The sequence below is a fragment of the Lagenorhynchus albirostris genome, chromosome 20, assembly GCF_949774975.1.
Source record: "Lagenorhynchus albirostris chromosome 20, mLagAlb1.1, whole genome shotgun sequence".
Taxonomy (NCBI): Eukaryota; Metazoa; Chordata; class Mammalia; order Artiodactyla; family Delphinidae; genus Lagenorhynchus; species Lagenorhynchus albirostris.
Window position 1 is genome coordinate 47,455,101 of NC_083114.1, and position 16,531 is coordinate 47,471,631.

General features: G+C 49.0%; 1 protein-coding gene across 1 annotated transcript; it reads right to left on the reverse strand.

Annotated features, from left to right (window-relative positions):
• Window positions 1-902: 902 nt before the first annotated feature.
• Window positions 903-8,794, reverse strand: FN3KRP (fructosamine 3 kinase related protein). The gene is made up of 6 exons (XM_060133943.1): window positions 8,620-8,794; window positions 4,552-4,703; window positions 4,096-4,187; window positions 3,050-3,132; window positions 2,261-2,383; window positions 903-2,032 (listed from the first exon to the last, which is right to left on the reverse strand). The coding sequence occupies exons 1-6, from the start codon at window positions 8,758-8,760 to the stop codon at window positions 1,694-1,696; spliced, it is 930 nt and encodes a 309-aa protein (XP_059989926.1). The 5' UTR covers window positions 8,761-8,794; the 3' UTR covers window positions 903-1,693.
• Between the last annotated feature and the right edge of the window lie 7,737 nt (window positions 8,795-16,531).

A 16,531-nucleotide genomic window follows, 5' to 3' on the forward strand; every position in this document is an offset into this window, starting at 1 on the left:
CATAGGCCCCCCCCATTCACCTGGTGGGATTCCTCAGCCCAGGGCCGGGGCCCCAGGAAGGGAAGGGGGGACCAGGGATACCTGCTGAGAGATTTGTGGGGGACAGGCTTCTCCCCAACATGCCTCCTGGCCCAGGCTGGGCTTGGAAGTTTCACGGCAGGTGTCCTGCTGGGGCAACCTCAGCCCCCGAGCACAGTGAGAAATTTCCTCCAACTGAAATACATCCTTCCTGTGTCATCTTTCGTCAATCAGACACACTTTGCGCATGGAGAAATTTTATTTTTTTTTTATGCCACTGCCGCCACTGCAATGAAGAAACATCAATAACTGAGAGTTTAAAAAGGGTAATCATTAAAGTGATAAAAAAAAGTCACAGTCCTCTCTCCCATCCCACAAAAAACAAACTCTGAAGGCATCAGTTCTGCTTCTGATTTCCACTGAGGGGCCCTGACCTGTAAACAGGAACAAAAAGATGAGAGGCAAACGTGTACGCACCCTATCGGACCCACCTCATGAAACACTGTCCTCTCTAACACCCGCATCCTCCAAGCCCTGAGCCAGAGCTAGTAGGGGCCACCAACTGGCTTCTTCCCTGAAATGCAATTTGATAGTTATCTTCAACCTCCCTTTACTGTTAACCAAATCTCACAGGGTGAGAAGAACAGCAGTTAAACTGGACCTGAGGTCCTGTGTAGCAACAAGTCCTCAGGCCACACCTGCATCTGTCCTTATCTGGAAGCTCTGAGCTATTCTCTTACTGATCAAAGCCAAGAAAAAGTGTTAAGAAACAACAGTTGTACCTATTTATTTTCAGAATATATTACAAAGGCTTCCTGGCAAACAGCTCCGATAAATATTGAATTATGATTTAAACAAGGGAAATAAACACTCTCAGGCATCACTGAAACCACTGAAAGTTTATTCAAATCTTTACATAAAGGGACTTGTTAGCATCAATGCCATTCGTGAACATTTCTCACCACTGCAAGACTGAAGGAGGGAAACCACTGGTTTAGTGCTGGTTTCTACGACGCAAATGAACGACAACTCACAAGCTTTAGAAATCGGCAGTTGACGGGCTGCTAACAGCAGTTCCCTGGCTCCTAAATCGACCAGGGACACTGAGGCGAGCAGTTTGGTCACTCCCAGAATGCGTCCAGACCTGCTCCGCCTGCGGCAGGTCCAGGGGCGGCACAGAAAGGAAGGAGAATGTGCTGGGTTTAGGACTGATCATCAGGAGGCGCTCCTAGACGACGCCTTCACGTCTAGACCCAAGTCTGACCCACCAAGAAGCATTACCCCGGACAGTAGGCCTCCCCGCTCCTCTCCTGGAGAGGAGACGGTGAGCCGGTGGGAAGGTGCCCTTGGTGGCAGCACCTGGCACTCTGGCTACCTCCCTTCTTTACCTTCGGGGCAGCTGCGGGTTGGACGCAGCCCGCCCTCCATTGGTCCCTTGGTTCACATCCAATTTCTAGTGCAGTTTTATCCAGCTATGAAGTCTCACTTTAGGGTGATAAAACCTTTATTCTGAGATGTCACGTACTTTACAAGGCTTGGAAAGTTGGTTTGAAGCTACTCCAGGGTGTGAAGAAATGGGAAGAATCCCTGAAGAAGAGGCTGAGGAGGAACCAGAGGCTGGCCACAGGCGTCAGGTTAGGATCTGGTAACCCGAACTCAGGCCTCCCTCCCTCTCTCATTTGATGAGATTCCTCATGATGCTGAGGGAGGACCCTCTGTACCCTGATCCAAAGTGATTCCAGTGGTTCAAGTAGTGGAAGAGCTGATACAGCTTAAGGCGCTTCTCGAAGTCTGGGGCCTTGGGGACTTTGCTGTGGTAGGCGGAGTAAAAGGAGCCACTGAAGCCCCCAAACATGCCGGCTATCGCCAGCTCATACTCCGAGTGGCCATAGAAGGAAGCTGGGTCAAAAATGATGGGCCCAGAGGAATCCTCCGCCACGTTTCCTCCCCAGAGGTCTCCGTGGAGCAGGGCTGGGACGATGTCCAGATCATGGAACAGGTCAGGGATCTTTAACTGCAGGGGAAATGAAGCCTTAGCAAAGTGACCGATGCACACAGGAGGGACACAGAGGCTTTTCTGAGTGTGGCTCCCAGTGCCCAAGCAGGGCCTGATCTGTGCACAGGTGCACAGACATGCCCACCTCCCATCCAAGCCCAGGCCCAGGTGGCTGCACCAGCTGCAGCGCCTTCCCATTAGGCCTGCAGGGCATGATGGGCACAGGCTGGGAGGGGCGACACTCACCTGCAGAGCAGCCCAGAGCTCACGGGCCTCCCTGTCCCCAGACCCCTGTTCCAGCAGGTCCATCTGAGGCTGAATGCGCTGCCGGGCATAGAATGTGACCCAGTCCCTCTGCCAGTCGTTCACCTGTGTGGTTGACAGCAGAGCTCAGAGGAAAGCGCCAGAGCAAAGGCGGAGCAGGCTGGTCCCCAGAGGCGCCACTGCAGGGACCAGTGTAAAGGGGTGGAGCTGACCAGGCAGCCTGGGGGTCTGGAGGACGTGCTGGGACCGGCAGGTTCCCGGACAACCTCCCACAGCCTCCCACACATCTCAAGATCTGAACAGTGTGGACTGTGCCCCGTGGGATACTCAGTGCTCCCCTCCCAAGCAGCTACCTGCCTATCCTCGGAGGGCAAGGCCGCCATCTTACCCACTCAGCCCGAGTATGGCTCCCCAGGCTGAAATCCCCAGGGCAGCCAACCACAAAATCATAAAACTCAAAGTTACAATCCCTTTTCATTAAGCTACCTTAGAGAGTTTCCTACTTAAAATAAAACGCGGTTTAACTTCCTAATTTTCACCCACCTTGAAATCCAGCATCCTAACTTGCTGGTCCTTCTCTGCTCCTCTGAGCTTACCTAGCATGTGAGGTGGATACTCCTTATATACATTGCTTAAAATTAGCAAAGAAAAAAAAGGAGCAAAGACCTTTTACCAAATTTCACCAAAAAACAGAGAGGGTGTGCTTTCCGCAGCTGTTTCTGAACGGCTGCCCTGACTGGGAAATGCAGGCAAAATGGTGGTGTCACTCACCTGGGGGAGGTACCCGCAGCACGTCACCACGTCAAAGCCAAACTGGTCCACAAAGGGCCGCTCCACTTGCCCACCTCCTTTCCCTTGCAAGCAAAATGAAACGAGAGAGATGAGAGTCCCCTCGCTCCCTCGGGGCCAGCTCTGGGAGCTCAGAGAAGCTCTGAGGCCTCAGCGTGCCTTTCTCCACCTCGTGTCCTCATCCAAACAAGGGCCCTGGGCTCCGGGACTCAGGAACAGAGCCTGTCTCATCAGAGTCAACAATCCAGAATACCCACTCCTTCCCAGGATAGGCACCAGAGGATGCTCAGAGGAGTGACTACACTGTCTCCAAAAAAGGAGGGAAAATCCACCCCATAACCCATCAGGAAAGGACAGCTTTCAGTGGCCAGTTTAGCATTTGCCACTTATGAAAGATAAACTGCTGTACTTGTAAATGATCTCATCCTCTGCAGCTCCCTAAACTCAAAGCAAATCCAGAAGAACTGAACTACATGTAAGTGGAAGGGACGAGGCCGTCTGTCTGTCTAACACAGTAGGTTCTTGGTCGTCTGTTACTGGTGTGTCTGCTACTCTGCCTAGCAGAGTAACCATATGGGCTACACATGGATTATCAAACGTCAAAGGATGAAAATCCTGGAAGACACCCTCAGTGCTACCACCACAGTAAGCCCTAAAAAGGTCAGACGTGAGGGCTATCGTCCTGAGTCTCACATGTGATTGTTCCTAGAAGAAAAGGCACGGTATGGTAAGCCAGAGAAACTTTGACAGGCTTTCTTCTGGGGAGTGAGAGGTCAAAGGAACCGTAATATGATAGGATTTTGAGTTCAGGGAATATTTCCTGTCTTTCAAATGCATTTTCGAGACAATACACTAATTGTATTCACTGTGTTCACTGCATCCCAAACATGCAGCCTTGGGGTTTACATTCCTTTCCTGTGGCAGCAACACAGGTCTGACTGTACACAGTGGCAGCACAACTCCACCCACACACCCATACTGGCCAGATGTCTTCCTCTGGGGTGGGTCCCTCGGGCCCACAGCCATACCCACTGTGCCAGCCTCCTTCTGGAGAGTCTCTCCAAGCCTCTTGTTATCTAGGTGTAGATCTGCCAGCTGGGTTCCAAGCTTTGCAGCATGACTGTAAAAACAAAAGACAGCCACTAAACTCATGGTACAAATGGGGACCCACCTCCATTTGAAAGGTCTCAGGCCACACAAAGTAGGTGAGACAGTAAGGGTACGAGTCTGTTCTGGGGAAGCAAGTGGAAGATGGAGGGCCTCATCTGAGTCTGCAGCCAAGTCATTTGTCAGCATCTCACCCTGAAATTCCTCTCCTGTTTGCTTTTGGCCCACAGAGTACATGCTGCTCATTCTGCAGAACCCAGGATGTGCCGGGTCACGGGTTCCTTCTATCACATCCCGCAAAATTATACCCCCAAATGCAAGCTTCCCACTCAGAGAAAGAACAAAGGCACCCAGAGGTGAAGGTGAAGCAAACGAACCTGCTCAGATACCGCATGTCCAAATGCTCCATCACCAGCATGCTGCCACCTCCAGGGGCATCGAGGACCTTGATGGGTTTGGGCACCTTCACTGTGCCTGTCTTTAGGATGGCAGTTAAACTTGCCATCTCACCTTCAAACATCCTTTTGGCCTGTCAGAGAAACAACCGGGGAGGGAAGAAGGAGGAAGAGCAAGGCTCTGTGTAGACATGTTTTCTCCAGCACCACAACCAAGGCTGACTGCAGACTCAATAGAACAGACAGCTTTTCCACTTTTCAGTAGAGCAGATTACATGTTCTGAAGCTGCACAGGAATTAGAGGGATTGTACTTTCTAGTCTTGTATATGTTTATGCTGTCATTGATCCCAGTCTCTCCAAAGAGAGGAACGTATGCCTGGTACAGAGCTGGACTGTGTAACCAGTACCTCAACCACAGTCCTGTCCCAGGGGGCCTTCAGGCACAGGCGGCCCCCATCTCCGTGTGCCAGGAAGCTGGCATCACTTCTCACCCGAATGGACCACCAAGTCCTATGGCATCTCCTACCCGGCACTGGAAACCACCTCATCTCCACCACCTTTCCCATTTCCAGTCCAAAAGTCCTTCCTTGTTCCTGCTTTTGGAAGGCAAATCCCACCCTGGAACATACCCCCAGCTGTCACCCCACTTCCCTCATGACAGCCCCACAGGGCCTGGCCCTGCCCACATCCCCCCCTCATCTGGGCCCCGACCCGGGCTCCACCTCCACACTGACAGGCGGGCACACACACTCCTTGCGCTCCTGGATTACAGCCTTCTCTAAGTTCCCCAGAGATCCCTGGCCTCCTCCAGCCTGGAGACTTCCACACGCCATGTCACCTCTGCTTGGAACACCGCTCCCCCTTCTTTTGCCAAGTCAGCCCCTTCCCCGTCATACTTCAGATTTCAACTTAATACCAGTTTTGATTTCTCAGAGAAATCTTCCCTAACTTACCAGGCTAAGTAATTCCTCCCCTTTAAAGTATCTTTTTTTTAAAGTAAAATTTCTACAGACGTATATGAAGAAAACTGCACAGCTCAGAAGCATCCACCTCTAATTCTCCCAAAGTCAGCACATCCACGTGACGGCCACCCGGCATTCCTCTCCTCCCAGCCACTGCCACCCCACCCGCACATTTGTCTGTCTGCTTTGTCATCTCCACAGAGGCAGATGGCCAGGCCTCTTCATTCCACACTGCATTTGTTACGCTGGTGCATCAACAGTCAGAGTTTATTCTCTCTGCTGTGTAGAGCTTGCTGTGCAAATGTTCTAAAACGTGTTTGTCCAGTCTACTGATGAAGGACACTGCTTCCAGTTTGGGGTCACTACGAACAGTGTTGCCATGGACATTCTTCTACTTCTCATAGTTACTAACTCCGTGACCTTGGTTTCCTCATCTGTAAAATGGGGTTAATAACAGTACCAATTTCATAGGCTTGCTGCCGTAATTAACTGAGTTAGCAGCTAACAGTTACACAGGCCATTCTAAACACTTTACAAACATTATTATTATACTACTTTGGAGAGCTAAAGTTCCTGAGGAGGAAAACAAGAACTGTGTCTTAAGGAGAATTTTCAGAGCATTCTCTGAAGACGAAGGAACACTGCTGGGCCCTGGCTATACTTTGTACTACAGCACTGGTTGTGCAGCGTAAAGGAAAGGATACATTTCTTTTTTTTTTTTTTTTTTTTTTTTTGCGGTACACGGGCCTCTCACTGTTGTGGCCTCTCCCATTGCAGAGCACAGGCTCCTGACGCGCAGGCTCAGCGGCCATGGCTCACGGGCCCAGCCGCTCCGCGGCATGTGGGATCTTCCCGGACCGGGGCATCAACCCATGTCCCCTGCATCAGCAGGCGGACTCTCAACCACTGCACCACCAGCGAAGCCCCGGAAAGGATAAATTTTTTTTTTTTTTTGGTCACGCCACACTGCATGTGGAACTTCCCTACCCAGAGATTGAACCCATGCCCCCTGCATTGGAAGTGCGGAGTCTTAAATAATGGACCACCAGGGAGGTCCAAATTTTTTTAACTAAAAAAAAAATGTAGGGAGAGGTGAAGAAGGATCTATGAACACAGCTAGAGGCAAGGCTCCCTCACAGAAATGTCCACTACCATGTGGTCCTAAGTGTCTAACCCTAAGAACACTGCTCCTCCAGAATGGGACAAGGGCAAAGTAAGCATTAGCTGGGGTGCAGGGCTACAAAAGATCCAGAACTTAAGGGAGGAGCATGAGAGAAAGCCAACTACTCAAGCATGCAAAGGACAGATAAGCATAATCAAGAGAAAAAACTTAGACCAGGTCATTCCAGCAGAGAGTGAGAAGGAAAACAAAAAAGCAGCTATGTAGTCTTCTCTCAGAAGTCTGGAAGAAGACATTTTCACCTCCTAAAGGGCAAAGCATAAAGACAGTCCTTTTTTCCAATCAATCAGCAAATGTTTCCGCTATGGGCAGTACATCTGCATAACTCACACAGTATATTCCCAAGCAAACTAGAAAGAGACATGTTTGAAACTATCTACCAAAGGATTAGAAGGAACTTATGTGAAGATTAGCAAAAAGAAAATGGACTCTGATGACAATAAAAAGCAAGAACCAGAAGAAATAGCAGTAGCAGAACAATGTTTAAAAAGCACTACTGAGAGATTCCATTTTAATCATCAGAAAGTATTTGCTTCCCTGTAATCTACACCAAGTTCTGAATTATTACAAACACTAATGAAAGTGGAAATACAGCTGTGAAAAGGATGGAGCCACATAAGAGAAAAAGAACCCAGAGAAGGCCTGTGGTGGAAAGTAAGGAAGGACACCTCCACTACATTAGTACTGACTGGGGGAAACCAACGTAAAAGAGCAACTTCAAGAACCATCATTAGTTGTCAAATTCCTATAAAAGGGATGTACAGGATGACACGCAGCCAACCTCTGTAGAACAGAGTCGAAGGCTGGTCTTGAGAGAACAGCATCGTTTCAGAAAGAGATCATCCCACACCACTGAAGATGAGATTCTGCAATATGATTTCCAAAGAGAGGATAAAAGTGCTGAGGGTGTGTAACACGTAGGACTTAGTACTGGGGTCAGCACCTTCAGCCCTATCTGAAACAAGGCATTGTCCAGTCCTGCTCCTTGCCTACTGGAGCCATCCAGGGCCTCCCAGCTAACACTACAAGCATGACCCACCCAAACTGCACAAAGAAGTGACATCAACGCCCCGGGGTAAGTCAACTTCAGCAGGGAGGCTCACCTATTTTAGACAGGAACCCTTGAGAAAACGTTCAGATACAAACAGAATGGAGAGACAGCCGAAAGGGGCTGAACGTTTGTGTTCCCCGAAAATTCAGAGGTTGAAACCTAAGCCCCAAGGCGACGGTGTTAGGAGGCGGGGCCTTGGGAAGTGACCAAGCCAAAGGAGTGGAACCCTCATGAGGGGATTAGAGCCCCTATAAGAGACCCCAGAGAGCTCTCCTCCCCCTTCTGCCACGTAAGGACACAGTCAGAAGTGGCCTCCACACCAGTGAAGGAAGCCTCACCACCATCTTGGACGTCCGGCCTCCAGACCCAAAAATATACATGTTCGTGTTTAAAGCCGCCCAGTGTTTACAGCCGCCCAGCAGACGAAGGCTACGTTACTTTCAGTATTCAGAAAGGGTTCTGATCTCTGCAAGTTTAAATAAACCCCAGGACAAGGGACTTCTACTACCTGTCCTTGTTCAAAACTCGCCAAACAATGAATTTTCTCAAGGCAGCGGCCACCTGGACCGCGTGAAAGCCACCCACAGCATCCACGCGGCGGTGGGGCACACGCCGGACGGGCCTGGACCCGCGCCGACCTCCCTGAGGTTCGAGAGGCCGCAGGGCTGAACCGCGGACCCCCCAAAACGCCAGGCCAGCCTGACAAAAAGAAGGGTCACCGAGCGCCTCCGCGGCCCGCAGACCCGGGCTCGGACGGCCCCGCCCGCGGACCCGGACCGGCTCCCGACGCCGAACCCGGACACGGACCCAGGACCACAGTCCCCCGCCCACTTCCCCCGCCCGCGGCAGCCCTGACCTCCGCCTTGGGGTTCACTTTCACAAACACTCGTCCTCTGTCCGTGTCGTAGCTCCGGCCCTGGCTAATGCACCCACCCCCCGAGTGACCCGTGGCCTTGACGGAGCCGCAGCCCAACTCCCGTTTCAGCAGCTCCTCCATGTCGCCCGCGCCCGGGCCGCGTACCCGCCTCAGACCGCACGCAGACGCCGCGACGCCGTGAGGACGCGTGGGGATTGGGTGAGGGGCGGGAGGGCGGGACCTGGCCGTGGGAGCGCGGGAGGGATTGGGGGAGGGAAAAGAAGGGGCGGGACCTGGCCGCGGGAGCGCGCGGGGATGGGGGAGGGGAGGGTCGACGGGAGGTGGGGGCGGGGCCGCCTTGTACTCCCAACCACCCCGAGACCCTGGTGGTTCTCCTCGCTACGGGATCGCCCTGGCCTTTCCCCGGACCTTACCTGTGACCTGCCGTTAACCTTGTGTGGCCCGTCCTGGTCTGGGGCACACCCCCTGTTCCAGCCCCCTCGTCCACTGAGAGTTATGTTTTATTGGCCCGTCCTGGTCTGGAGCACACCCCCTGTTCCAGCCCCCTCGTCCACTGAGAGTTATGTTTTATTGGGGGCATTACTGAGGACTTAAGCTGGTGAGATAGCCTCTCAGATGGCTCTGAGGGACTGTTCAGAAGAGGAAAGGGAAGAGCAAGAATGTAAAGGAGTTTTTTTCAAAAACAAACAAAAAAAACAGATAGTCAAACATCAAAAGATTACTGCTAATTAAAAACACCCAGACATCTCAAGTAAATGAATTTAGTACTTTTCCGTTTATGAGAAGATGCGACAGTCTGAGCTTAGTGAAATCGTTCCTTTGATACGCACCCTAACTATCTAGGGCCAGTGTTGTGTGTTCTCCATTCTGAATTCCTCAGGGTGCACAGTCGGGGATGGCTGCAGTGGCTGAGGGCTTGATGGCCTCAACGTCTTTTCTTTACTAATATGGCAGGCAGCATTCTTTGTCCACGGCTCCCCGCGTTAGTCAGCATTCTCCAGAGAAATCGAACCAACAGAGTGTGTGTATATAGAGAGAGATTTATTTTAAGGAAATGGCTGTGAAAACTAATAAAGGGAAACCTGTTTTAAATGGAGTGGGAAGGCCAAAAGGGAGAGCTCTCACCCTGTCCACTCAGACACAGCCTGAAGGTAAAGACATGTCACCAAGTGCCTCTGCCCTGTGGCCGCTCAGGGTCAATAACAGGAAAAACTGTTGATTACAGATCCCAACAGGAAGAATCATCAAGGGGAAAGAATCCTCAATTACAGGCCTCAACAAGAAAGGTGTTCTTTGTATCTCTCACAAGAAATCAATTACCCAAGCTACTCAGCCAATGAAAACCAGTCATCACTTTCAACTCTCACTTTCCTCCAATGGACTTTAGTTCAAAACAACCCCTCCAGGGACTTCCCTGGTGGTCCAGTAGTTAAGACTCCATGCTCCGCCAATGCAGGGAGCCAGGGATTGATCCCTGGTGGGGGAACTGAGAGCCCGCACACTGCAGCTAGAGAAGCCCGTGCGCCGCAACAAAGACCCAGCACAGCCAAAATAGATAAATTTTTTAAAAAAAGAAAACCCAAAACTGCTCCTCCAGCTTCTTCCTTCTAACGTTCTTTTCCTTTCTTTGTTGGATTTGTCTGTGGCTTTTGCGGTAGCCAGCTTGTCCTGAATTGCAATTCTTTGCTGTTCCTGAGTAAACCCATTTTGCTGGTAAAACTACAGGGTGTTTTATTTTTTAGGTTAACAGGGCTCACACAATCGTGGAGGGGCAAGACCAAAATCTGCAGGGTAGGCCAGAAGCAGGAAGCCCAGGGCAGAGTTCTGTTGGCAGAATTCCCTCTCCCTCAGGGGAGGTCAGTGTTTGTTCTCTGCAGGCCTTCAGCTGAATGGATGAGGTCCACCCACCAGTCCACTGATTTAAATGTTAATCTCATCTAGAAAACACCCTCACAGAAACATCCAGAATAATGTTTGATGCCAAATATCTGGGCACCATGCCCCAGCCAAACTGACACATAAAATTGACCATTGCATTCCCCCTTGTTTCTCGATGCATACTTAGCATGATGCACAATGCCAGTCATGTCACGGACATTCACTAAGAATGTGCTAAAACAATGAAAGAATGAATAATTGAAGCTTTGAAGGTTGAAGATTTAAGGAATAAGAGCAGATAGTTTGCGGATAGTTTGGACCAACCTTCCTGCTGAAAATAACTAGAAATGCTGATTAAAACAGTTTAAATACATCTAAAAAGCATTGGAGAGCTGACAACATAGCAAGGAACATTAGCCCCAAATCTCTCCTCAGGCACACACCGGGGAAAGGTGGCTGCCTGCAAACCATCAGGAGAGCTCTACTCTGAAACAATGCTGCTGGCACCCTGACCTCCAGCCTCTAGATCTATAAGAAAATAGATTTCTGTTGTTTAAGCACCCAGTCTGTGGAATTTTGTTTTGGCAGCCCAAGTGGACCAATACACCAAGCATACTAGGGAGCAAGGTGCCATGAGGTCAACACAACAGACAGTGGATAAACTCAGGTGCTGGCATTTTCAGGCCCACTTAATGCCATATAACTGTGCCTACTATGACCAAGGAAATAAGAGCCAAGCTTGAAAATATCTACAGGGAAGAAGAAACTAACAAAAGTGACTAAGCAGATTCTATAAAGAACCTGAGGGAATAAAATTTATGTTTCAAGACAGGACAAGAAAAAAAAATTTTTTTTAATGTGGACCATTTTTAAATTCTTTATTGAATTTGTTACAACATTGCTTCTTTTTTTTTTTTTTTTTACTTTTTTAAAAAATTTATTTATTTTTGGCTGTGTCAGGTCTTAGTTGAGGCACGTGGGATCTTTCCTTGCGGCGCCAGCCTCTCTCTAGTTGTGGCATGCAGGCTCCAGAGCGCGTGGGCTCAGTACTTGCTGCGCGTGGGCTTAGTTGCCCTGTGGCATGTGGGATCTTAGTTCCCCGACGAGGGATCAAACCCGCGTCCCCTGCATTGGAAGGCGGATGGACGACCGGGGAAGTCCCTGCTTCTGTTTTCTACGTTTTGGTTTTTTGGCCACGAAGCATGTGGGATCTTAGCTCCCTTACAAGAGAGCAAACCCACACCCTCTGCATTGGAAGGTGAAGTCTTAACCACTGGACCTCTAGGGAAGTCCCAGGACAAGAAAATTTAAGCATAACATACTTCCTGCCCGTACTGGGCCCTCTGTAATGTGCATCTGCATTACACATTAACCAGACCTCCTCAAAGGTGGGAATGCCTGCTTGACTGTAAATATCAATTTTTTTCTACTTCTGACGCCAGCAATGTAACTCCTTAGAAGATTAATATTTCCTTCCTAATTCTGTAACGGATCATAGTGACCTACTGCTTGCCTGTACATGCAGATCTGGACTATATATCTTTGGTAATGTTTATGTAAAATTTCAGTGTGTCATTTTGATGTACGATCCTTTGTCTCAAAAATGTATCTGACTGTGCCTTCAACTTCTAACAGGTGGAACAGTCCTCAGAGATTTCTTAAAGACTCTCTCCCAGATTATAATCCTCAGGTTGGCTCAATTAGAATTCTCTATTTCCTCTTTAGATCGGTTATTGATTAATTTTTTTGTTGACAAACCAAAAAGAGCTTTTAGAAATTAAAAATATAATATTTAAAATTTTAAAGCCTAGGGACTACCCTGGTGGTCCAGTAGCTAAGACTCCATGCTTCCAATGCAGGGGGCTCGGGTTTGATCCCTGGTCAGGGAGCTAGAACCTGCATGCTGCAACTAAGAGTTTGCATGCTGCAACTAAAGACCCTGAATGCCACAGCTGAAGATCCTGCATGCAGCAACGAAGATCCCTCATGCAGTAACTAAGACGCGGCACAGCAAAATAAATAAAGAAATATTTTAAAAATAATAAAATAAAATTTTAAAGCCTAATGAACAGGTTCAACAGATTAGACACAGGAAAGAATTAGTTAACTGGAGGATGTCAGAGAATTGATGCAAAATGTGGTACAAACAGACTAAAGGGAAATTACAGGTGAGACTAAGAAACATGGAAAATAGTGAGTTCTAGTAGACATTTCACTGGAGTTCCAGAAAAGGGGAAGGGCAGAGGCCACAATTAAAGAGAAAATGGCTGAGAATTTTCTAGCACTGATGAAATACACCAACCCTCAGATCCAAGCTGGATAAATTAAAGGAAGTTCACATCTGGACTAATAACAATGAAATTGCAGAATACCAAAGAAACAGGAAATTTCTTTAAAAGTCAGATTACTTTGAAAAGATTGATATCTGGGGCCTTCCCTGATGGTGCAGTGGTTAAGAATTCACCTGCCAATGCAGGGGACACGGGTTCGAGCCCTGGTCCGGGAAGATCCCACATGCTGCAGAGCAACTAAGCCCGTGCGCCACAACTACTGAGCCTGCACTCTGGAGCCCTCAAGCCACAACTACTGAGCCCACGTGGCACAACTACTGAAGCCTGCGCGCCTGGAGCCCGTGCTCCTCAACAAAGACAAGCCACCGCAATGCGAATCCCACGCACCGCAATGAAGAGTAGCCACTGCTCGCCGCAACTAGAGAAAGCCCATGCACAGCAATGAAGACCCAATGCAGCCAAAAATAAATAAATAAATTTAAAAAATAATAATAATGGGAACTATATTCAATATCTTATAATGACCTATAATGGAAAATAATCTGAAAAAGAATATATATATATATATATATCACTGAATAACTTTGCTGTACACCAGAAACTAACACAATATTGTAAATCAACTATACTTCAAAAAAAATTTATTTGTACTTTAAAGGGGTAAATTGTTCTAATGTCTTTTTGTTGCTCCAGAGAAGGGTAAAAGTAATGATTATTTTCAGTCTTTGATAAATTAAACATGCATATTGTAATTTCTAGGGTATTCACTAAAAAAAGAGAGTTCTTAACTTTCCTATTAGTAGAAGAAAAAATCAACTAATTCCATAGAGCGCTGGTGTCTCTTCTTCATATAAGGACTCCAGTCCTATTGGATCAGGGCCCCATCCTATGACCTCATTTAACCTTAATTGACTAGCTAAAGGCTCTATCTCCAAATACAGTCACATTTTGGATTAGGGCTTCAACATATAGATGGGGGAGTAGTGGAGGGCACATAATTCAATCCATACCACCAAGGTCTTTCACAAAAGTCAGGATGGTGGTTGGAACAGATATTGTTGGTACCCCACCCATGTACCTTCAACATTCACTGATCCCCAGCCGGCCAGCCCAGGGATTCCAGAGTCCCAGTTCTCTGGGACTCTGGGAGAGTTTTCTCTGCCCCTGATGCTGGCCCAATGCAGCATCCCCAGGAGCACCTATCTCTGAGGCTGCCCGGCTGCCGAATTTCCCCAGAGGGATGCACTCCAGTCACCCAAACACCATTTTCTGACCTCCTACCTCATTTCCCTACCCCCACAAAAGCTTTCCAGTGTCACCCTCAGGTAAGCTGCTTGTACTTGTACCTTGTCTGCTTCTGAGGGAGCCCAGCCCTGAGACAGCGGTTGCTGTCACACAGGAGGGAGGGTGTTGTATCAGGGAGGAAAGTGTGCAGTTTCTGGCGCACTGGCCATGCTGTATTTCTTGACCTGGGCTCAAGCGTTCACTTTATAATTATTTATTAAGTGGTACACATGTGTTTTCTTGCAATTTTCCATATGTATATTGTATTTCACAATTTTAAAAAGCAAAAATGAGCAGATGAAAATCTACAAATGGTAGCAGATGAGCTAATTAACACTTCAGAGGACAGTGAGGAGAATTTTTTAATTTTCTAAAGGTCATGGGGCACCTGAATCACAACATCTGTCTAAGGTGGCATGGTAACATGCAGGGTGAAGGCCTGTTATACCCTATCTTTATCTGTGGTCTCAGCCACTTTAACTTCATGCCATGAACAGGAAAGTTTTCATCAAAACTATGCCACCACTAGTTAAGGTTTTGCTGAGAAATTACTTTCAAGAGTGAATTTTATCAAGCCAACTTAAGTTCTGACCTCATTGAAATGGTTTATAGATTATTTTTTCAATTTTCATTTGAATGAAATTATTTTCATCACATCCGTTTAACTCTGCAGTCCATTTTTTTTGTACACATAACGTTTTGCTGACTATGCACCTACTGCTATGAATGCTCTCCTGGAGCCCTTATTTCTACCAAGTCTAATTTTCCTGAATCAAATATAAAGATCTAAATTTCATCATGTACTTTTTAAGCCAATGTTATTTTAAAAATCTGTGTTGATATCTGAAACAGAAATATTACTTATTAGATAAAAGGCTAATTGTTCATATGTGTTTGTTCATCCATGAGAAAATGTCCCACATTGCTCTGTGGTGGAAGATGGGTTCATGGCCTTGCTAACTCAACCCTTCCATACATTTCCAGATACTCTCACCTTTGAGTCAAACATCCTGCTTTGTGGCATCCTGCCCTTGCAATCTCTTGGTGTTCCTTTCCTCCGGCTTCTTCCTCTTCTGCAAATGGCTTTCTCTCCCTGTGTCCTGAGGTCATCCTCCTGAGGAGGGCTCCAACCCCCTTCTCTCAGACCCTGTCTGCTCCTCTGTTTGTGGCCTGCCTTGTGCGTGTGTACATGGGCACATGTGTACCCCAACCCAATTGTCCACTCTCTATGGCAAGCCCCAGGCTCACTCCTCACAGCGCAGCCACTGCTGTGGAGCCTGGGGCACTGGGTTTGGGGTGGCAGAAGTGGCTGGCGTGGCGGGGGTGACTACTGGCAGCATATTTGCACCTCACCTCTCCCTGCGACGCATGTGATGCGCTACTGACACAGAATGAGTTGGGTGAGCTGCTGCAACGTGGAAAGTTAAAACCGTGTTGGACCATAGTGTGTGGGAGCGTGAAGGGTGCCCAGTGGAGGCTCCATCAACACTCCACAGGGACTCAGCCGATGATGTAACTGGGCGTTTGCTGTGTACCAGCCACCTCCCCAAACACTTGTGAAGTGCGAGGCTCGAGGAAGTCTCACAAGCAGGGAATGGGACTTCCCTGACGGTCCAGTGGTAAGGACTACATGCTTTCACTGCCGATGGCCTGGGTTCAATCCCTGGTGGGGGAACTAAGATCCTGCAAGCCGTGGGCCACAGCCAAAAAAACAAAAAGGAAGAAGAAGAAGAAGCAGGGAGGACTTCCCTGGTGGCACAGTGGTTGAGAGTCCGCCTGCCGATGCAGGGGACACGGGTTCGTGCCCCGGTCTGGGAAGATCCCACATGCCGCGGAGCGGCTGGGCCCATGAGCCATGGCCACTGAGCCTGCGCATCCGGAGCCTGTGCTCCGCAATGGGAAAGGCCACAACAATGAGAGCCCACGTACTGCAAAAAAAAAGAAGCAGGGAAACTAAAGCCCCGGAGAGTGATTGCTCGCCCAAGGTCACACAGCTGGAAAATGAGTCAGGATTCCACCTCAGGAGTCTTCAACACCCTCCCACCTCAAAGTCTGCAAAACCACTCCCCAGGTGGGTCTCCGAATCAGACACTACTGGGGGCCAGACACCAGTAACCCTTCTGCCCCACCCACTTCCCAAGAGGGTGGTCAGTTTTCAGGGGGGCCTCGGAGGTCTGCATTAGCAGGAGCCCTCCCTGTCCTCCAGGTTGCACCTGTCCTGTGGGGTCCTGCCACCCACCTCAAGGCGCTTGAGGCCTCTGCCCACGGCGGGGCCCTCTCCTCCAAGGGCCTCCTGCTTTGCCGCTCTCAGCACAGTCCTAACTGCAAGAGCAGAGTGGGTGAGAGTGCCCACGACTGACTCCTTCCCAGCCGGGGAATGAGTGTCCCTGCTCTCCCACCCACGCAGCCCCTCCTTCACTCCCCCACTCTGGTGTCCA